Source organism: Equus quagga, unplaced genomic scaffold (assembly GCF_021613505.1).
Source record: "Equus quagga isolate Etosha38 unplaced genomic scaffold, UCLA_HA_Equagga_1.0 73442_RagTag, whole genome shotgun sequence".
NCBI classification, from domain to species: domain Eukaryota; kingdom Metazoa; phylum Chordata; class Mammalia; order Perissodactyla; family Equidae; genus Equus; species Equus quagga.
This window is the reverse complement of record NW_025802777.1, coordinates 2,631,676-2,653,489: the sequence shown is the minus strand read 5'-3', so window position 1 is coordinate 2,653,489 and position 21,814 is coordinate 2,631,676. Positions and strand designations below refer to the sequence as shown.

The 21,814-nt window shown below is 49.6% G+C and overlaps 1 protein-coding gene across 5 annotated transcripts in view; it reads right to left on the bottom strand.

The window, feature by feature from the left end:
* The window catches only part of LOC124234348 (transmembrane protease serine 2-like), a 32,457-nt gene extending 17,292 nt beyond the window's left edge, over nucleotides 1-15,165 (bottom strand). For 2 of the 5 annotated variants that reach the window (XM_046651682.1, XM_046651681.1), the window contains exons 1-5: nucleotides 15,062-15,165; nucleotides 7,601-7,671; nucleotides 5,075-5,297; nucleotides 2,174-2,260; nucleotides 1,257-1,376 (exon numbers count right to left, since the gene is read on the bottom strand). In XM_046651682.1, coding sequence (XP_046507638.1) covers nucleotides 1,257-1,376; nucleotides 2,174-2,260; nucleotides 5,075-5,297; nucleotides 7,601-7,615 — 445 coding nt within the window. In that variant the 5' untranslated portion in view covers nucleotides 7,616-7,671; nucleotides 15,062-15,165. Of the gene's footprint in view, nucleotides 1-1,256; nucleotides 2,261-3,950; nucleotides 4,897-5,074; nucleotides 5,298-7,600; nucleotides 7,672-15,061 lie in introns of those variants that run through there. The other 3 variants (XM_046651683.1, XM_046651685.1, XM_046651684.1) reach the window with 3 other exon arrangements.
* Nucleotides 15,166-21,814: the final 6,649 nt, after the last annotated feature.

Sequence of the window (21,814 nt, the reverse complement as noted above, 5' to 3'; positions counted from 1 at the left end):
AGCTCTGCGCCAGGAACGGGGGTGGAGACCAAGATGTATTTTCTATCTCACAGTACGTGAGTGTGTGTGGTGTGAGTGTGTACATGAGAGTGTGTGTGTGTGTCAGTGCAGTGGAGGAGGTGAGATTTTTCACTGCATACCCTTCAGTACTTCCTGAATGTTCTTCTATTTGAGTATATTAACTCTTAAGGTATTTGAATAAACACAACTTAAATGTTAAGAAGAAAGAGAGAGAGAGAGACTCTCCAGGTACCATAACGAGTTTGTCTTGCTGGAGTTTATTCTTTGCATTAAAAGCCATTCCATCTGATATCTTAAGCACACCTGCTCAGCTTCAAAAACTGCCTACTTTATTTAAGAAAATAGTGACAAATATATCATGACCAAAATAAAGGCAAGGCATGATGTGGAAAGTTTAAAGAGTGAGTGAGTCACTTCCAAGTGCAAACACTCCAGGGACACACGAGAGGCTGGGCCCTGGGAGCCCATGGGACAGACAGCAAGCATCGACCACAGAGGCGCAGGTGGAGACCGGGGCCCCGGCTTCCTCCCCCAGGATCCCACGAGCCGGGACCCACAACAGACACAGGTGCCACGACCTGGAAATGAGGACGAGCCGGCAAAGAAACCTCCCCAAGATGACCCGCAGAGAAGGGTCACCAGGAAGCAGCACACTGTCTTTCTCCAGCATCAACTGTATCAAAAGTTATCAGCTCACAGAGGATACGACAGGGGTGCGGGGGTGAGAGATGCCAGCATCGCTCTCATAGTCAAGCATCATTTTTGTTGTTACTGCCCCTTTACTACCCTTGAAATCACCTTCAAAATTTAATAGAACATACAAAAAGCAAGTCCGGTGCCCGCTCTGTGACCATAGATACATTTAACTTTAAAGGCGGTTTGTTTTGAAAGTAACATAACGCCTTCCAACTCCACATGTTAAACAGTTTGCTCATGTGAATTGCCGTGCGGTGATGTCTTGTGGCAGTTGGAAGCACACACGTCCAACTGACCCCTGACCCTGTTGTCTCCTTCCCACCTGCTGTGTGACGCCGGGTCAGGAGCGCATCCCCTCTGAGCCTCATTATCTGAAAATTGGGGTTAGACCCGAGGCTCACCCTCTAGGTAGGGATTCAATGACGTAATGGATCGACCTGCCAGACAAAGGCCTGGCACTGTCAGGCCCCACATACGCGTAGAGCGGGCACCTTCCAAGGCCGGGTGCACAGCCCCGCGTGCGCAGTCCTGCCACTCACCACACCGGTTCTCGTCCTCCCCGTTGGGGCAGTGCAGGATCCCGTCACACCACTGGGAGGCGCTGATGCAGATTCCTGAGTTGCCACACTCTATCCGGGACCCCAAGCACTTGTTCTCCACTTGCAGAGACAGGAGGGAGATACCAGTCAGGCTGAGAGACCAAGAAAACCTCCCGGTGCCCAGCAGGAGGTCATGGTCCACCCTCCGAGCGCCATGGAACAAGAAGAAAGAACCCTTTTCCCCCTTCATTTTAACAAGGAGGGGATGCGTCCTTGCCACCAACATATATCAAAGGAAACAGGGCTGGCAGTCAGCGACAGAGAACCCCCGGGGTACATTACTTCGGGGGGCCAGTGGGAAGGACTCCCAGCGTGGCGTGGGGCAGCACTCCTATTTCCTCCTCACCACACAAGCGACTTCTGTGATCCATAAACATCGTGAGCCAGCACTGCCTCCGGCTGATGGAAAAGCCTGGGCTGTGATCACAGGAGGTGGCACGGGACGGCACGCACACCCTGGCCCGCAGCAGCCACTGCGGTAACCCAGATACAGGGGACCAGGTGTGGCCCCAAGTTGGGGAACTCATGCTCACGAGTGCCAGGTGGCACCTAGTGCCCCAAAGCACTTGGTAAACTGCAAATGCTTCTCCCGCCGTGTGTGGGTACTACCCAAATGGCACGGATTCTGACAACCCACAGATTGAGGAAGCGCGCAGGCGAGATTTAACCCACTGCTTCCAAGAATGGTTATCCACGCTTCACCACGACCCAACGGAAGGCAGGAGAAGCCAGCTCGTTCAGAAAGAGAGACTTCAGGAAGGACGGTGGGTGGTCCCCCAGCCCAGGGAGCAGGACCACGGCATGCCCAGCACGCTGCGACTTCGCCCTTGTGCTTCGGGCGGCTGCTCTGAACTTACCGAACTTCCAGAGCAGGATGGCGGCCACCACGAGCGCCACGAGCAGGAGCCCCAGGTTGAGGAGGATGCACAGCACTTTCTTAGTCTCTGCGGGAGAAGAGGTGAGCATACGGCTTAGCTGCAGAGTCTTTTAGAAGTTACGCTCTCCAATTTTATCCACTGCTTTTAAAGTATGGCACATGGGGAAATAATTCCTTAAACACTTAAAAATGGGACTTTTGAGAACGTATCCTGGGAGGTCTGTCTTATTCTGTAACAGTAAACTTTATGCTTTTTGGAGAACAAAATCAAGGACAAAATGATAGGAAGCAACAAACACTAAAGTGAACTCTTAAAAAAAAATAGTCAAATAAATGATTAACGTAACAAATTGGCTAAAAAAGGAAAAGTACCCTGTTTCAGTAATTACAAGTGTGAGCAAAACTTAAGGTCCTCAAAAAGATCACCTCCATGTCGGTGGTACTCAAGATAGAAGAATCAATGGTCTTACTCAAGGCGGTTTAGCGACGGATGCTGTACGCCCACACTGTCTTGTGTGACAGCCACTGGCCACAGGTGGCTATGTGCACTTCAATTAATTATCATTAAATGCAATTAGACAAAGTTATGTAAATTCAAGTGCTCAACAGTCGCACGGGGCCAGTGGCTACTGTACTGGACAGCGCAGATGTACAACACTGTCATCACTGCGGAAAGCTCTATTGGGCAACATTGACATTGGCCCTTTGGTCTGAGGACAGGAACACTGGGCTCACATTTCAGCTGAGAATAAAGGCATTCGGAAAAGGTCACCAGTGTTCTCCAGTCAAAACAAACCAATAGGCTGTCGGTCAGAGCGTGAGCCAAAAGTTGTATCAAGTTTCAGAGGACAGCACCAGATGCCACCATTGCAGCAGTCCTATGCAGAGCACAGCCCGAGGCACAGGCGCTCCTGGGAGCTTTCCTCGGAAGAAAGGTGGAGAGGGGAGGAGAAGGCATTTAAACAGACCCTCCAACCCCCTCAGCCTAGACAGAAGGCCGCCCAGGCTGGAGAGGTAGAGTGTGTAGGGAGGGACACCTGTACACACAGGTGCACTTGGGCTTCTGGAAGTCAAGCAGGGCAAGAAGTTCAGCTTCTGGAGTCAGACAGACCAGAGCTGCCCCAGCTCATCGGGGCTCAAAGCCACGCCTTCATTTGGTTATCGCATTCTACAAGTTCCACAGTCTGTTCTCAAACTGTAACAGGCTTGGGAATCACCCGGGGCGCCTGATGACCCGTTTCCCGGCCCCAGCACCTGAGATGCTGATTCTGTTGGGCAAGAGGGAGGGATCTGCCATTCTCACAGGCTCACAGGTGAGGCCAAGGCCACTTGTCTGAGCAGAGCCACATGCCGCCCGAACCACCTTATCAGAACTTGGCCTCAGATGATTATGTCTTCCCATGGGCAAGGTGGAGTTGCAGAGGCAGCTCCCACAGGGGAAATTTCGAACAACCAATTGGACCCATTAGCTAAGGACAGTTTCTTCCTTTGAGCGACTTCCCTGTATGTCATTAAACCTAAGATAAAATAATTTTCCTGGTGAGCTAAGGGATATTGAATTCGGTATCTTAACCCCTCGCTCAGTGTGTGGCAGTCTGCCCAGCTCTCACTGTCCACTAGCACGTGGGCAGTGGGAAGCCCCGACCTGACCTTCGGTGGACGGGCATTTGTCAGCAGCCTCGGGTCAGTCCAGACCTTGGTCCTGGTTTTCAATCGCTGCTGTCGTTGAGTTTAATTATAACTTGCTATTCATTTACCTTCCTCATTATCAACGTAGTCTGTTGTTGATTCGGCCCTGCAGTTTCGAGTGTCAACTATTTGCATCACAGGTTGTTGACCTTCAGTTCTTAAACCCAAACTTTAAGATGCATATGTATTACATGAGCAGAGGCAGCTGATGGAGAGAAGGAAGGATGGACGAGCCACTTTTGAAGGGTGAGGGAGGCAGAGGCAAGCATTGGGGCAGAATTATGAGAGTCATAGCTCTCGTTCAGAGCGGGCAAGGTCTGGGGAGGGGCAGACGTAGTGCCGGTGTCATTCATCTCGATTATTTATGATGTGGTGGTGGGCACAGGGAAATTCACTTCAATATTAATCTTTAACTGCACAAGTTGTATTTACATGTACGCATATCTCACAAAATCAAATAAAAACATTATCAATGAAAATGTTCATCGGTACAGCCACTGTCCTGGTTCCAGCACTGGTTGTACAAGTCCACTGGTGTCCCAATTGTACCAGGTAGCTCTTAACACTTAAACTAGCCTGCATGAAAAGCCGAGAGGGGGTCTGGAGAGGAAGGAGACCAAATGCAAAGAAGAGATGAATGAGAGGGTAAGAAAGATGCGGGATCGAAGGACACACAAGCTCCACAAGATTGTTAGAGCCAAGAGCTTCTGGGCAATAAGCACACCGGCCACTTCATCCACGAGCCACAAAACACTCACTGAGCGTCTGCAACATGGCTTGCTGTATCTGGGCAACTGTATGGCAAAGAAAGCTTCGATCATTTACCCTGCATCGGGAGCTTACCGTTTATTCAAGTTGCTACATCAATACACCACACAGGCAAGAAATAGTACAGAGAAGCCTGGCTTGAAAGACCACCGTGGGCGGTTCAGGCAAAGCTGGTAACTGGAGAGTTAACGGAAGAGGGAAGGTCTCTGCAGCCCGGAGGTCCTGGCGAGGCCCTGGACAGGAGGTGAGACCCAGCACCCAATAGCCTTGACCCGGATGCAGAAGAGAAAGACAAGCTAAGACAGACCAGCCCCAGCAGATGAGGATAACCAGTGACAGAGTTGGTGTGAACAGAGAGCCCACTAGAGAAGGCAGACCCCAAACTCAAGTTCCATTATAGGAAATAATGCAAAAAGGGTCCTACTCGAGGTGCACACTGTCTCCGATAAGAGTTTGGGCTGGGTGTGGCTGACGGGTGTCGAAGCCTGCGTCAGAACCCTCGGGGAGTACTGGGGTACCGTGGGTGGGTAGTACTCGGCCTCATACGCTCCGTAGGCACCAGGGGCCACAGGGGGCTGCCGGGAATAGAAGCTTTCTGGTTGGTATCCATGGTTTTCGTAGTAAGGTCCAACACCTGGTGGTGATCCCTAGACAATTCAAAAGAAGATGAATAATGTAAAATCCTAATTACCCTAAAGGTTCAACATCCATCCCATCACACTCAGACAAGACAGTGAAATGGTGCTCCTGCTTCTTCAGGGCGCCTATAATCATGCCAAACACTGAACTTAACCTGGAATAAAAACCAGCCAGAATTTTCAATTAGTTGTCAATAGATTTTGTTTTTGTTTGTTTACTATTCACTGCTTAAAATAAAGAAAAAGGAAATGAGTGACTTGGAGATCTAATTAAAAAATTAAAGGAAAAATGTGTACAAGTCTGGGAATGAGTCATTACTGTCTACCTTGAGAATGGGGGTGCAAAGTTATGAACCAGCGATATCACAATTATAACGAGAATAGCAACAGCTAACATTTGAGAACTCACGTGCTGCCGGGCGTCTGCATTCAGGCCCTCTTTGAAACCTGATGGAACCCCCTAAGACGGTAGAGGGATGACTTATAAGCCCGTCTTGCAGAGAGGAACGTGAGGCATAGAGGCTAAGAAATTTAGCTACAGGATCATCCATACACGTTATTCTGAAAATTCCATTTCTATCTCCTCTTCCCTTAGGGAGATGTATCATCATTTACTCACCGTCTCTTATTAACAGACAACTAAATGGTCTACCCTCGGGGGCTGCTAGCATTCTGTGGCAATGAGTATCCTTATACGGCACGTGCATTTTTGTGAAAAGTGTGTAGATTTCTGTATTTACATCCCCGTGAGAGGAAGTTCTAGATCCATTGGTGGGTACTGCTCCAGCCATAGCATTTTATTCCCAGCTCCAAACTTCAGCTGGTTTCTGTCTTCTTAGAATGCCCTTCTCCTCATCCTCTTTCTGCTTAAAAATTGCCGTCTCAAGGCCTACTTCTGCAAGACCCACCCCCACCAGGCCACTGTAGGCCCCACCAGCCTGTGACCTTCTTCTCAATTGCCACTGGCTGGGCCACTCTGGGGAGCCGCATTTGTCCTCTTGCCAGCGTCTGAGGTCCCCATGCAAAACTTCTTCCCACTCTTTAGTTTCTGCCACCTGTTTCTTGTTGATTGCAACCTCAGAGGGGAGCAGCGTTCTGAGCAGAGGCAACTTAATGCTGAGAATTGTAAATGGGGCCTCCAGGGAAGGTGATTAGCAGGCAGTGAGCAAACGCGGGCTCCCAGAGTTAACCTCTGCTTAATAAATCACCAGTGTCCTCCTCCAAAAGTCCAAAGATTCTAACTCTAAGCCAGAGCAATAGCCGGAAAAGGAAAACCGAACGTAATCTTTAATCTAAACGGGGTACCAGAGGCAAAAAAAGGAGCACACATGGCTGACCTCTATCTGAGACACCTCAGAACATGCCACCCCACCTAGGAAAGGCTGCAGCAAGTTGCTTGTCCCGGTGAACTCCTGCGCAGCAGATTTGAAATTGAAAACGGATCCAGTGAAAATAAGCACCAGTAACAAATAAAGGGTGGAGAAAGCAAAAGGTGTATTTTTCAGATAGAGAACATTTTTGTTATTAACCACAACTCTTTACTGAAGGCACTTATTCCCAGGAATAAACTGAATCTGTGGGGCCGGCCACGTGGCCGAGTGGTTAAGTTTGCCTGCTCCCCTTTGGCGGCCCAGGGTTTCGCCAGTTCGGATCCTGGGTGCAGACATGGCACGGCTCATCAGGCCATGCTGAGGTGGCATCCCGTATGCCACAACTAGAAGGACCCATGACTAAAATATACAACTATGTACTGGGGGGATTTGGGGAGAAAAAGAAAAAAGAATGCTGAATCCGTGAGATACGAAGGGAACAAAGATACTGCACCTTTCCCCAAAGTGCGGTGGGGGTGTTTCCAGGCAGAGGGATGGTCAGCCCAGTGCCTCATTCAATCACGACCCACCCCAGTTCATTAGGAAGCTAGGCTGCACAATGGTCTGCTGGCCGATGGTAACCCGCACACTCTTTCTTCCCAAGGATTTACTCCCCTTAACAACATCCTGCCTCTATCTGTCCCCACGCCTCGCCCTCATCCCCTGCCCACCCCCACTGTCAGAGCAGGAGGAGACCAGGCCGAGGTGAGAATGCACCTCTCCCCACCTGCAACCAACGGCTCTGAGACTCAGCTGTGCAAACGCTGGGTGGCCGCGCTCTGCCCCCTTCTTCCCACCTGTAACCTGGAGATGCCTTGACCAACATCCACAGGGCGCACACATTCCCTGCAGGCAGCTCTGAAAATGCTGACCCGCGTGCACCTCGGGCAATAGAAGGAACAAGGGAAGAAAAGGCCAGGACAGTGATAATTAACCACTTACTGAGTTTAAGGCCATGCCGACTGGATCAGCAGCATCAGGTAATGGCAGGTATTTGGAAGGTTGGAGATGACCTAGAAGAAAGAATGGCCAGGCTGTAAAATTTCCATACCAGTTAGTTATTAGAAGATAAATCGAGAAAGAACTAGAAGGCATTCTAGGCGAGAGGTGCCTCTCTCCAGAACAAAGCACTGCTTGGCCTGTTGACCTTGGCCTTCACCTTCTCCACGTTTCCCCACAGCTGTTCACAGGAGATGACGAGAGCCCCGCTACAGGGTGACACTGAGGAACTAATCAGTGCCTGGCATCGGTAAGCGCTACGTCCATCTCTGTTAAATACAAGTGATCCTAAAACCGATGAAAGTTGAACAGCCCGCCCGGGAGCGAGGGGGCTGATGCGTGGCGTCTACAGATTTGCAGATTTGCATCTGGGCAGTGCTCCCGAGCTACCACCCGCTCTGAAAAACCAGCGGAGCAGCAGCGGAGCCAGCTCCGGCACCCCGCTGCCTTTCTATCTCCTAAGCATAATGATGATTTGACCCATTGAACTTAAAAAAAAAACTCAAAACATTAAATTGCTATAAATCAAAATGTTGAGTCCAGCTTTTTAATCTTGGGAAACCTCATTGAACAGGTCACAATAAAACCGCACAGGATCATTTATTTACTCTTTGTGTAAAGATAAAATGTAAGAACCACTCCTATTGATAGCTTTGAGATCTCTCAAGTTACAATGAAAAAATCAACACCTTTCCGGGTATGAGGAAAGAAAACTGACCAGTATACAGGTGGGAGGGGTCACCCTATAGAACATGTTTAACATTTCAACCTTTAAGTGATATGATTATCACACATTAATATAGCTTTTCTACGTCCGCTCTGTAAAGAGGGAGGGTCCTGAGATCAACATCCTCCACCGCCCTCCAGTCTAAGCGGGGGGAAAACTCAGCACCTTCCTCGGATTACTTTCAAAAGCGTCCTTCCCCAGCAGACATTCTCGCCTCTCTGGTTTCTCTGCTCTCAATGGCAGCGACTCCCTGTGCCTCTGAGCTATCTCACCAGTTATAAGTTTGGTTGAAGTTTCAGGAAACGAAAATTCGATCCTACTGGCGGCTTTCCCAGCTTAAGAGCCCTCTGAAGGGAGTGACGGATCGGAGCTCGAAATCCATGCTTCCTGTTCATTCAAGATCCCTAACAGTGAGAGACAAGGAAGCTGGGAAAAGAAGGGCTGCAGGTGGCCACGGCCATGAATTGGCCATAAAAGCCACAGGACCCAGATGTAATCACAGCATAATCCGTTCTCATCCAGCGATCCCACGACCCACAAAACCTGAGAACCAGAAACGCCAACTGCGTGAAGATCTGCTACGATGGGCTATGGAATAAAAGACAAGAGTGGACCGCCTATAATCCTCCCTGGCTGCAAAGGAAGGAAGGAGGAGAGGTTCCACTCTAGAAATGGATCTGAAAGGAGACGCACTGCTCTCCAGGAGGATGAAGATGCCACGCTCGGTCCGGTCCACCTTCGGGACAGGCATTTCCAAGCCCACACAAGATAGTCCATCTTTTTGGTTTCTGAAAGGAGCAATACAGAACTTAGATGGCGAGAGACAACATTGTTTCTCGAATGTCCTTTCCTGTCATTTAAAGGCACGGATGATTGTTCTCCATTCTGGAAAGCCAGATATAATAAAGCACTTTTCCTTTAAGTGACAAAAGAGTAAACATTCAAGGAAGTTCCTAAACCCCCATTTGTTCTCGGCCAGCTCCCGGTCCAACCTCGTCCCCTTGAGTCACCCCACAGAACGAGGCTGTTTTGGTCCACTCTGGGCTTTCCTTTCAGAGAGCTGAGTCATGCCTCGAGTCACCTGCAGAACAGGATGACCCCGTGGTGTCCTATCTGCATCCCATGACATAATGAACTATTTCCAAACAGAAACAGTCTCTTCTTGGAGTGTCTTTCCGCTGGAGATCTCAGAACACAATTGCTGGAGATTTATTTTGAAAACCACCAAACCAGTGCAAATGAGGTCTGTCTCAAAGACACTGACTCCCATCTCGGGGGTCAGGGGTGTTCCCTAGAATGAAGGCTCCACAGACTTCTCCATGCACCCCCATTCATGCATGTGCTCCTTCAGCGAGCCCCACTGGGTGCCTTCGAGATGCTAGAGGTGTGACAGGCCGACGAGGCCCCATCTTCCTTGACCGAAAGATTCTGCACCCCTTCTTCAAACTCCAAAGCAAGCAACACCAATAGACACTTCGTACCCAGTGAATAAATGATCAGTGAGAACCTCTGGTGCCTCACCCTCTGCATAAACTCCCATTATATGAAAAACTGCTCTCGTCTCCTGCTGAGGATAGAACACACCATCAGAGGAAGGTTAACAGGCCGTGGTGGATGTAAGGAACAGTTCACCATCAACAAGCATAAGACAGTCAGACAAGTGGCATGCACAGTAACTGACACATGAATGAAAGAGAGAGAGGGAGAGAGATCACCTCAGGAGAGGAATTGCCCACAGCATCCAAGTCTCTTTTTCTATGAATGCCTCATTGTCCCAACGAGATCACAAACTTTGTAGGGCAGGAATTGGGTCTGGTCTCTTTTTATTTTTTTAAATCTAGCTTTGTATCTCACAAAGAAAGTGTTCCAATATTTTTTGAATTCCAAAGGCCAAATGAGTAAGACGAAATTTAAGAGGGAGCGAGAGAGAGAGAGAGCTGGAAAGTCTGCACCTGGACAAAACCAGCCACCAAGTTGAGGATGTGGGTGACCTCACAGGTCCAGATGCACAAAACTGACAGCACATCTAACCTGGCAGGCGGGCCAGAGAGGCCCCTGGGTCCCTCCAGAAGGGAGGAGTCCTTGATACCAAGCAAAGGCCACTGGTGAAAGTTTAAAGACCTCGGCCAAGTCGATCTGTGAAATAAGGGTAATAAATGAATAGGGTAGTTGCAGGAATTAAGGGTGAGTTTCCTGCAGTGTGCCCAACACGTGAGCACTCAGTAATAACACAGTGATCGCAGCTAAGATTTACCCGCCAGAGCCTAAGGGACTGCTACGTGGAAAAGGGCCTCAGCTTCGTCTCTGCAAATCCAAAGGACGAAACCAGGATCAAAACGGACAGAAAGAGCAGAAAGGCAGCTTTAACTCAACCCAAGGAAACCAAGTTTCCAGCAAAGAAAAAGTTTAACACGGACCGGGTTGCCTTGGGAAGAACAGAATTACTCAAACCGAAAAATGTTTGATTCAATACGTGAAGATCGTTTTCTCAAGCACATTCCAGAACAAAATTGGGCTTTAGCCATTAGGCCAGACATGATGGTGTTTTATTTTCCGCGGTCAGAACCTCGAAGAATGAACTCTGAACCGGTCATCCCTAGAAAACACAGGCTCGGGCTCGCCCTGAGTTCAGATTTGGGGCTCAGATGAGGTCAGGTGCCAGGAAGCGTCCCTGGAAAGCAACGACCTTGGAGGGACTCTGACACTAGGTCTGTTGCCACAAGCAAACAAGCAACCACAAAGCCTGGATTAGTTTCATCTTCCCAGGCAGCTCTCACTTGTCAATATTTTTCTCATCCCCTGCTCGACGACCACGGCCTCTCTTCTCGGTCCTGCCGCCCTCCAGCTCCCAGTTCTTCCGTCTGTTCCACCCTCGCACGGACTTCCAGACTTCAGGCGCCACAGCCGCGGACACATGGTGCCCGTCACACGTGCCCTGGTTGCTTCTCACATTTCTGCGCCCTCACCCACTCTCCCACACCGCCCCCCCAGGGATGCCTCTGTACCCACAAACAAAAACCTGGAGTCTTCACCCAGAGCAAGGCCTTCCTCCTTCTCCCTGACTCACTTCTAACAAGAGTGAAAAGCACATCTTTGAGTCACTTCCTTCCCAGAGTCCACACTGTTTACAATCCAAGGGACTGTCCCCCGCCCCGAGAAGATGGGTGTCTTGCCTTTCTCCCTCGACACCTCTACAGCTGACTCGGATGTCTTCCACTTGTCTCAGTTCCTCTTCTTCTGACCACTGTCCAGAGGCCAGGACAAACCAAGTCCCGGGTCAGCTCTTCTTCCTTCCTGACCTCAAGTTCCACTTCCAGATTGTCCCCCAGAACCTGGGATGTGCTCAGCGGAGCCCTCTGCTACTCCCTGAGATTCCACGTGCGGTTGGGGCCAGGATAGTCAACGGCACGGGGGCAGTGACGGCCCCCTTCCCCACACCCAGGCCCATGCCCCTGGGGGCTTGCAAGCCAGGGCTCCCCCAGATGGCCTTCAGGGCTCTCCAACACCAAACCAGGAAGGGACTCACCAACTCAGATCTCAGCGCTCAGGTATAGCATGCCCGTGCACCCCATCCCCAGAGGCCACCTAGGGGGTCCCTGGCAGGCGCCCTGGAAAGCAAGGAGGGGCCAGGAAGAGAGACAAGGGCTCAGCAATTGTGGGCAGTGGGACCACCCAGGGGGATCCAGAGCAGTGGGAGCAGCAGAGGGTGGGAAGGTGCATGGGGCCTTGATGCCCCTTCTCTTGGCTAGGACTCTTTCCCGTGCTTCCAGGCTCCTCCTCCACCCTCCTCAGCAGCAGGGTCAACTTCGGTGGCTAAATTGACTCAGTCATCTTTCCTTTCTGCTTGCAAGCCCAAGGCTTAGATTTGATCCCTGGTTCCCAAATCCGGAGTTTTCTGGAGGGCTTACAAAAATAGACTTCCCCAGCCCCACCCCCAGAATCGGATGCAGCAACTGGAACCAGGGCAACGACCCCTTATCAAGACAAGGGTCCCTGGGGGCTCCTGCGACAGGTTTAGGAGGAAAAGAGTGAGAGCCACCAGCCTGGATTTCTGGCTCACACTTCCTGGTAGACCCACACCATAGGCTGGGCCCAGAGTAGGGGCCAGCACACATATGATGACGACGATTATTACTGGCATAATGCACTTCATCGTCCACAGGCTACAGGACATTTCTCCAGTGTCTTGTCCCTCAATGCCCCCATCTCTCAGGGAGGTCAGTCCTCCACACCGCCCCACTGAGACCTCCCTGGCACTCTCGTCCAGGTCACACCGGGTGGGGGTAGCACAGAGCCCAGGTGGGGCTGCTGGCAGGGGCTCCACTGTCAGGTTAGGGAGGAACTAGCCTGGCCCAGAAGCAAGCCCCCTTCCCAGGAGGATCCCCGGCTGTTCTCAGCTTCCCTCTCTCCCTCTCCCCACTGGTAACAGTCTATGCCCCTGACATTCAAACCTCCCGGAGGAGCCACGGAGGAAGGAGAGGGGGCAGACACCACGTCCCAAAGCCCCACGGAGCCCAGCGGTCTGCTTTCATCCCCAGTTCTCCCCACAGGTTACAGGACCGTGGGCAAGCTGCCACGCTTCTCTGCCTCAGTTTCCTTACAATTGAGTTAAATACATTATTAAGAACTTGACACAACACCTGGCTGGAAGAAAGTGCCACATCCACATTTGCTGTTATGATAATACCAGTGTGGACAAATTTGCTGCTACAGTTAAGGTGAGGGAGCCCAGGGCCGAGCCACCAAGGGTTGGAGGCGGCAGAGCTCTAAGGTGGCTCCAGCCACCACATAACCTTGACAGGCGGCGGCTGACCTTGGGGGTATTAATAAGACAGAAGTTGCTGGGAACCAAACAGATGTCCAAGCTAAGAACAGAGGCCCATGCTGCTCACCAGTTGATATTTTCTAAAAAACAGACTGAGGTGTTGAATGACCTTTCTGTAAGCAGAGGGCCCTGTCCATGGGGATGCCCCCAACTCTTGTGTCTAGGGTGTGCTTGCTCCAGCTGCCCTCATCGATCCAGTAAGTTCTGCTGGTCGGCAGAGGCAGGGCGCACGTCTGGTAAAGCTGGGACACTGGTGGGCAGCACCCCCATGCCTTCCTGGGGGCTCGCCATCACCTAGCGCACCAGCCTCCCTTCACTTCACTCACAGTTGCAGCGCGCAGGAGCTTGGGCACCACCGGGTTCCTCCGCCTCGGGGGAAACTCTGCGCCACACTGCCAGCCCCCACGTTTTGTCCAGGGGAGGTTGGCTCCATCCTCACTATCTGGAGGACCTTCTCCGACCTCCCAGGCTAAGTCAACAATCCTCCCCTCACTTTAGGTTTTCTAAACACCTTGGAACTCCACTTCGCAGCCTTTGTAATTTTCCATTCTTTGGTTGGCTCTCGAAGGCTGTGAGCGCGCCAGGACGGCGAGGATCAGCGCGTGCCCGTGTGCCCCTTATCTTAGCCCAGGTCTACCGCACGAGTTTGAATGAGGGGTGCTCAACCTCGAGGCCGAGCCCTGGGTGACCCCGGCCCACCAGGCAAACCTTGGGTCTCCGAGGTATCCTTTCCCCCCCAAACGAGCCACTAGGATTCCTCTTGACCAGGCCCGCTGCCTGTGCGTTCCAAACGGGATTCGGATCACCGCGCAGCGCTCTCGGGCGGCGTGGGCCCTCAGCCGCACGGGCTCCGGGCTCTGGGCGCGCAAACGCCCGGGCACGAGCCAGAGCCAGCGGCCACCCGCAACCAGGCCCTCCGGAGCATAGACGCCTGAACTTTCGGGCGGTAAGGCACGTCTTCCTCAGGGCCTGTGGGCCCGCGGGCAGGGCGCCCACTGCCAGGCTGGTGCGCCCAGCCACCGTCCCGAGTCCAGCCAGACGGCATGCGGTGGACGGAAGTGCCCGGGAGCCCAACCTTGCTGCCGACAGGGAGCGCGTGCCCAGGACAAGGACCGCTCCTCCTGGCCGGTTCCTGCAGGTGCCCGGTGCCCAGGCGGCCCGGCGCTGATCGCCACTGCCGGGGCTAGGGCTGCGGGCAGTCCCTCCCCGGGGCCGCCGAGCCATTCGCGCCTCTCCCGGGGGCCCTCCAGGAGCCTGTCCCCGCCGTCCCCGCCGCGCCAGCCCTATCTCTCCCGGCATCTCAGCGAGTTTCCAGTTTCTCCCCACTTAGGGAGGGAACCAAGAAGCAGAAGGAGTTCAGGTAACACTCCGAGGCTGCAGAGATTTTCCCGAAACAAAGAAGGGATCGACAACCCTCCTTCTTCCTCATCCCCAAAGGGAAAAGGTGCACCCTTAGTCCCCAGCTCTGGGCCATAGAGGACAGGTGGACCAGGAGCCGGCTCCGGCCGAGAAGACCCACCCCGAGGGTCGCCAAGGCACCCTCTTCTCCGACCAATTGGCCAGGGACTCGCAGGGCAACCTTCCCCATCCAGGGGGCCAGCGGGGCGGCCAGTGCCTCGGAACGGCGCACCAACGGGCCCCTGGCGCGCGACACCCTCCCAGCCCCCACGGAGGCCACTTTGCCTGGCTCAGCCCCGCGCGTCCGGAGGACCCACCTGCCGCGCTTGCGCTGCTCACACCTGGCTTCTCCTCCCAGGGGCGCTTAGGTCGTTCCCGGCGCCCAGGCCCTCCCTCTCGCGCCCGGGACCCTCACCCCGGACCCCGCACAGAGAACCGGCCGCGCGCCGCTTACCTGCAGCACTCCGGGGCCTGGCGCTCCCCGCTCCTCGCCCTTCCTCTTCCTTCTCTTTCTCCTCTTCGGCCTCTTACCGAGCTCGCGCCTTCCTCTTCCCCCCCCGCAGGAGTTCCCGACCCTCCCCTGCTCTCGCTTTAATCCCGGGAGGCGGTGTCCGAGTGCTCAGGGCGACACCCCCAAGCGTTAGTCCCGGGTCACCTCGAGGAGGGGGAGGGGCGGGGCGAGGCGGAGGCAGGGGCCGCGGGAGGAGGAGTTTCCCCAGGGAAAGCCCGGCACGCGCACCTGACCCCCGCCCACGGTGGGACCCGGAGGGAACTCGGGGCATTCCCCGGGCCTCGTCCCCTGGTGGGCAGTTTAGGGCTGGGGAGGAGGGCGTCTCCCTCCCCACATCTCCTGCTCCGCGCCCGTCGAGGTTACTTCGCGGTCAGAGGACTGAGTTTGGATTAAGGAGGGGGATTTTGAGAAGCGCTGATGGAGTCCGCGTGTGAGCCCCATGAGGTGCTGCTTTCCGAGCCCCTGTCGGCGGCCAACCCGGCTCTGGCCCCCCGGGACCTCCATAACTTCTATGCCCAAGGCGAGGACCCAGGAGTCGGCTCCCGGGACCGCTGGCCCAGGCACTAGAGCCAGAGGACGCCCCGCCGCGCGCTGAGGACCCTCCCCAGTCCTCCTGTGCGCCCTTTCTCTGCCCTCGGGTCCAGTCCCTACCCTCCTGCCTCGGAACGTCCCCAGGAGCGGCGTGAGGACTTCTTACCCACTAAAAGCAAGGGACAGGGGTGAGGAAAAGGGATGAGAGAAACTTTAGTCCAGAAGCCTGGCTTTCCCCCTGTCCTTAAGAAGCTCTTTCCAATGCCATCTGCACTACACAAATTGCTAACGTGGATGGCTTTACACCCAGGTGGAGGCAGAAGAAAGTCTAATTCGTTCTGAGTCCCGTGCTGCTTTGGCTCAGCGCTCCTTCCTGGGCGGGTCTCCCTGGGAGCTGGACCATCCTAGGAAGTTCTTCCGTCCTCTCTTCTGGCTCCCACCCTTAGATCCACGACAGGGGAACCCTCGGGAATATGTGTTGGTCCTACCCATCTCTCAAATGTGAGTGCTGTCCAGGTTGTCTCTAGTAGACATCTCCAGCAAATGGGTCGGGTCGGGATGTCTTCTGCTAGCGACTCACTTATTTCTGTTTTGAAGAACGTCTTGGGAGCCCTCTAGGAATGACATCATCGTTCCACCAAACCCCTAATGTTCACCTCCCCACCAGGTAGGATGTGTGGCTTGACATTCAGCCCTCTTGTAGATGGCTATTCTCAACATTCATTTCCCCTTCCCTTGGCAACTTTCTGGAATTTTTGTTGATGTATACACACCTCCCAGGAGCGGACCACCAGCTTCGGGAGCCAGCGCCATCCAAGTGCTAGAGGGGGGCATGTGGTCAGTCTCTGGCTCGGCGGCTTAATTCCACTCTCTGCCCAAATTCTGGCTTCAGGGATGAACACCCAACCCACTTCTGCCCAGTGAGTGGAAGAGAGGTTCCTACCTCCATGGTGGGTGATATTTTCTTACCCTTCTAAAGGAGTTTCCAGAGACCCTCTTCCTTGTGCTTAGAGGAGGAAGAAGCAAGCCGTACCAGGAATTGCAGATAGCCGTTTTCCATCACCAGGGAGCTAGTGCCAGGATAAAGATAGCCCCTCCATCCAAAACCACAGCATAGAGATGACGAGAAGCCCAATTTCTGATGGCATCATTGAGCCCCTGAATCAAGCCATCTTTGAAGTTAAGCCTCCGTTATGACTGTTTTCACAAATACAAGTGGAAAATCAGAATTGTGTACCAAGGGGAGTAGCTGTGATCCAAAGAAAACAAAACAATATTATTATATATTAAAAATATGCGGTAAAGTTCTGTTCATAGCAGTATGACTGGCTAAGTATCCTGAAATAATGTTCACACTGCAAAACAGCCAAAAAGGCTTGTAAAGTATATATCGTCGATATCTTTCCAAATTACAGCTGAATTTGCAGGAAAACTTGGGAAATTCTCAGACACAAAAGTGAAGTGGGTGCATCTATCCAGGGAAGTAAGGAAGGAGTCAAACTGACAGGCACCAGCTGCTGTCGTCCAGCTGCTTCTAGTAGTGCGGAGTTTTGTGGGAGGGAGTAGGGATGGAGAACCAAGCCGAGGGCTTCAGAAGGGGGCAATTGGCTAGGCTACCGCCACATTGAGTCAGCATCCAAAAAGCTCTATTTTCAGGAAAAGAATGAATTTTTTTTTTTTTTTTTTAGTTTATATCCACCCCACTGAAGGGTGATGACCAGTAAGCTTGTCTGTATCTTAGTCTTGGCTCTCAATGGAGAAGGAACACTCTCCTGAGAATTGATAGCTACAAGCAATCCCTCATGTGAGAATTTAGGTTTTGAACCCAAATTCCCACTTCCTTTGTGATGAGAAAAATGTCAAGCCAAGAATGTAATCTAAAAGTGGTCCCAGATGGGTAACGCCCCAAGCCCAAGGCAGAAGCAAGCTCAAATCCTCTCTAGGGGAATGTGGCTTATGACGGTTAATTGTACGTGCCAACTCGACTGGGCCCCGATAGCTGGTAAAACATTAATTCTGGGTGTGTTTGTGAAGGTGGCTCAGGAAGACTTAGCGTTTAAGTCAATAGTCTGGTAAGAAAGATCTGCCCTCATCAGAGTGGATGGGCATCATCCAATCCTTTGAGGGCCTGAGTAGAACAAAAAGACAGAGGAAGGTGAATTGCTCTCTGCTTGACCTGGGACATCCATCTTCTCCTGCCCCCCAACACCCATGCTCCTGATTCCCAGACCTTTGAACTCACACTAAATTACACCGCTGGCTTTCCTGGGTCTCCAGCTTGCAGATGGCATATTGTGGGGCTTCTTGGCCTCCACAATCATGTGAGCCAATTCCTATAATAAACAAATACACACACACATTTATATATATATATATATATCCTACTGGTTCTGTTTCCTCTGGAGAATCCTGACTAATACTCCCTTCAGTTCAGGAAAAACTCCCACACAGTCACAATTAAAATGAGCTTTAGGGGGCCGGCCTGGTGGCACAGCGATTAAGTCCACACATTCCACTTCTTGGCAGCCCAGGGTTCACCAGTTCCAATCCCGGGTACAGACATGGCATCGCTTGGCGAGCCATGCTGTGGTAGGCATCTCACATATAAAGTAGAGGAAGATGGTCACGGATGTTAGCTCAGGGCCACTCTTCCTCAGCAAAAAGAGGAGGATTGGCAGTAGTTAGCTCATGGCTAATCTTCCTCAAAAAAAAAAAGTAAGCTTTAACTTAATTAAAAACAGTTAAAATAAGAAATTATTTAAAAAGTAAACAGGAACAACAAACTATAGAATCAGACCATAGATACTGGCATTATTAGATGCAGATGACAGAATAAGTATGTTTGCTATGTTAAAAAAATAAAAGCGAGAATCTAAAAATGAATAAGAAGGGAAGATTGTTTAAAATTACCTAGCAGAATTAGGGGGAAATACTAAAAAGAACTTCTAGAAACAAACAAACAAACAATGTAAATTTTCAATAGCTGAAAAGGGAATCAGTGATGTGGAATATAGATCTGAAGAAATTATGCACAATTCACATAGAGGAACAAAGTCCTTTTTTTAAACATGAAAAAGAAGCTAAGTGATATGGACAGTAGAGTAAAAAGATTTAAAAATATGTCTAATTAGACCTCCAAAATGTGATAATAGAGAGAACAAGGTGGAAGCAAGGTATGAAGCAATAATGATTGCAAATTTTCCAAAAGTGATAAAAGTCACAAATCCTTAGATTATTAAAACACAACAAATTCCAAGCAGAAACAAGAGGAATCCATAGTTAAGCATAATATAGCAAAATTGTAGAACTCCTAAAATAAAGATCTAAAAAACATCCTGAAACAAAAAACTTAGCCCCCAAATAAAAGCAGAATATGGTGAAATAAAATATTCATGGTTGAGAAAAAGTGACTTTCAACCTAGAATTTTATATCCTGTAAAAATATCCTTCACAGCAGAGGGAAAAACGTTTCCAGGCAAATCAAGACAGTGTTGACCACAACAAAGAAACTCGAAAAGGCTGTCGTTTCAAGAAGAAAAATAACCCCAGAAAGAAAGTCTGACATGTGAGAGGAAGTGGTGAGTCGAAGAAATGATAAAAATATGGGTAAATATAAACAAGTATGGACAGCATAAAATAACGCCACCAATAATGTTTAGCTTGTAAAGGTAAAGAACCCACAACATCAACAAAAAGTAGAACTGAAATATTGGAAAATAATAGCACATAAGTGGGCAGAACAGAATTAAAGGACTATAATGACTGTGCTCTTCTGGAGGAGAATAAACACATTGAGCAACTATAGACTTTGTTGAGTATGCTTGTTAAAAGGATAATTAAAGAAAGAATGAGGGGCTGGCCCCGTGGCTGTGTAGCTGAGTTGGAGTGCTGCACTTTGGCGGCCCAGGGTTTCACTGGTTCGGATCCTGGGCGCAGACATGGAATCACTCGTCAGGCCACGTTGAGGTAGCGTCCCACATGCCACAATCAGAAGGACCCACAACTAAGATATACAACTATGTATTGGGGGGATTTGGGGAGAAAAAGCAAAAAAAGAAGATTGACAACAATTGTTAGCTCAGGTGCCAATCTATAAAAAAAAAAAAAGAATTAAAATAGAGTATAAATTGATAGTGTCCAAACCAAAGAAGAAAAAATCAGATAAAGGAGAAAAACTCCATGAAACCAAACAAAATAAGGAAAAAAAGGATGAAGGGAGGAACAGGAGTAAAACTGAACCCAGAAAAAAATAAGACAAATAAAAATCTCAAAATATCAAGGTAGAAATATATACAAATACATCAGTAATCATAATACATGTAAATGCTCCAAACTGTCTGGTTAATATGAATGGATTCTTTTTAAAAGCATAGATCATCCAATTGTCTAATTTTTTAAGGCAGCCATATGCTATATGTGTGATAGACATATGTAAAAGTAAGCTGGTTTGGTTATATTAATATGGACAAAATAAACTTTAGAATAAAAGGCTTTACTGAGAATAAGGAGAGTCATTTATAATGACGTAATAAACAAATCACTTGGAAAATATAACAGCTGTGAATTTGAATATTCCTAACAGCATAGTCTCCAAAATGTATAAAGGAAACATTTATAGAATTACGAGTAGATGTCTACAAATCTACCATCATCTCTCTTAGTCATGAGAGGTCAAGCAAGCAAACAAACAAACAAAATCAGTAAAAATATAGAAGATTTGAAAAACACAATGAGCAAACATTATTAATGGGCATATGTAAACGCCTCCACCAAATGATTGGCCAGATGGCTTTCCAGGTTAATTCTTAGAAACGGTTAAGCAACACATTATTCCGGTCTTTCAAAAATTCTCCAACTCACCCATGCCTAAACCAGCAAAGATAGTTCAAGGAAAAATTACAAGCCAATCTAATTCGTGAATATAAATGTGAAATCCTAAGCAAATATTAGGAAATGAATCCAACAATATTTTAAAAATATTATGACCAATTTGGGTTTATCACAAGACTAATATTGCTTTAACATTAGAAAAGCTATCAGCATAGTTCAACACAGTAACATATTAAAACAAAAAAATCATGAAACCATCTTAATATATTTAAAAAGAGCATTCAATAAAATTCAACACAAGTCCACGATAAAAGTCCTTTGCAAAGATGAAGTAAAAGGAAACTTTCTTACCAGATAAAAGATATCTAAAAATCTTGAAAAATATCATCCTTAATGGTGAAATGGACAGGATTACTGGTAGCATCACTTCTACTCAACACTGTACTGAATGTTTCAGCCAGGGTTGCAGATGAGAAAAAGAAATTAAACTAAGGAGAATTACAAAGCAAGAGATAAGTCAGTCATTATTTGAAGATGATATGACTGTGTACCTTCAAAACCTCAAAGAATCAAGAGAAAAGCATTAGAATTATTAAGAAAGTTTATCTATATTTGATAGATACAGAGGCAGTATACAAAAATAATTTGCATGCTCCTACCACCAACTGACCAGTGGAAATGCAATTTTGGGGGGTTTTCTTCAGTTTTATTGGGAAATGCAATTTTTAAATGTATCGTTTACTGTGTTGTTGGTGGTGTAGTTCTGTAGGAGAATGTCATTCGTAGAAAAGGCCTGTGGAAATAGCCAGGGGTGAAGTGTCCTGACGTCTGCAACTTAATTTCAAATGGCTCATCAAGATAAAACCGTATATGGGAAAACGTTCATACCTGTCGGGTCTGGGAGAAGGTTGTACATCCATTCATTGTACTAATCTTTGATATTTTCTGCATCTTTGAAATACATTAGCTGGTTAAGCCCCCAGTCTGTCGTGCTTTGTTACAGCATCGCGAGACAGCATCCTTCTCTGGTCTGTGGCCTTCAAACTTCAGCATCAGCTGTGAAGACGAGAGCCTCACAAAGGCTGGTCAGGTAGCTCCCTCAGCTGCACGGGGTCAAATCTCCTAACCAACCCCTTTAAAAATACACAGACGCACACCATTACAGTACGCAGAACACAGAACAAGTGAGTGCATGCTCCAACATGGATGCACCTCGAGGACATTATGCAGAGTGAAATAAGCCAGTCACAAAAGGACAAATCCTCTATGATTCCACTCATGTGAGACGCTTAGAGCCATCAAATTCACAGAGACAGGAGGAGATGGGGGGCGCCC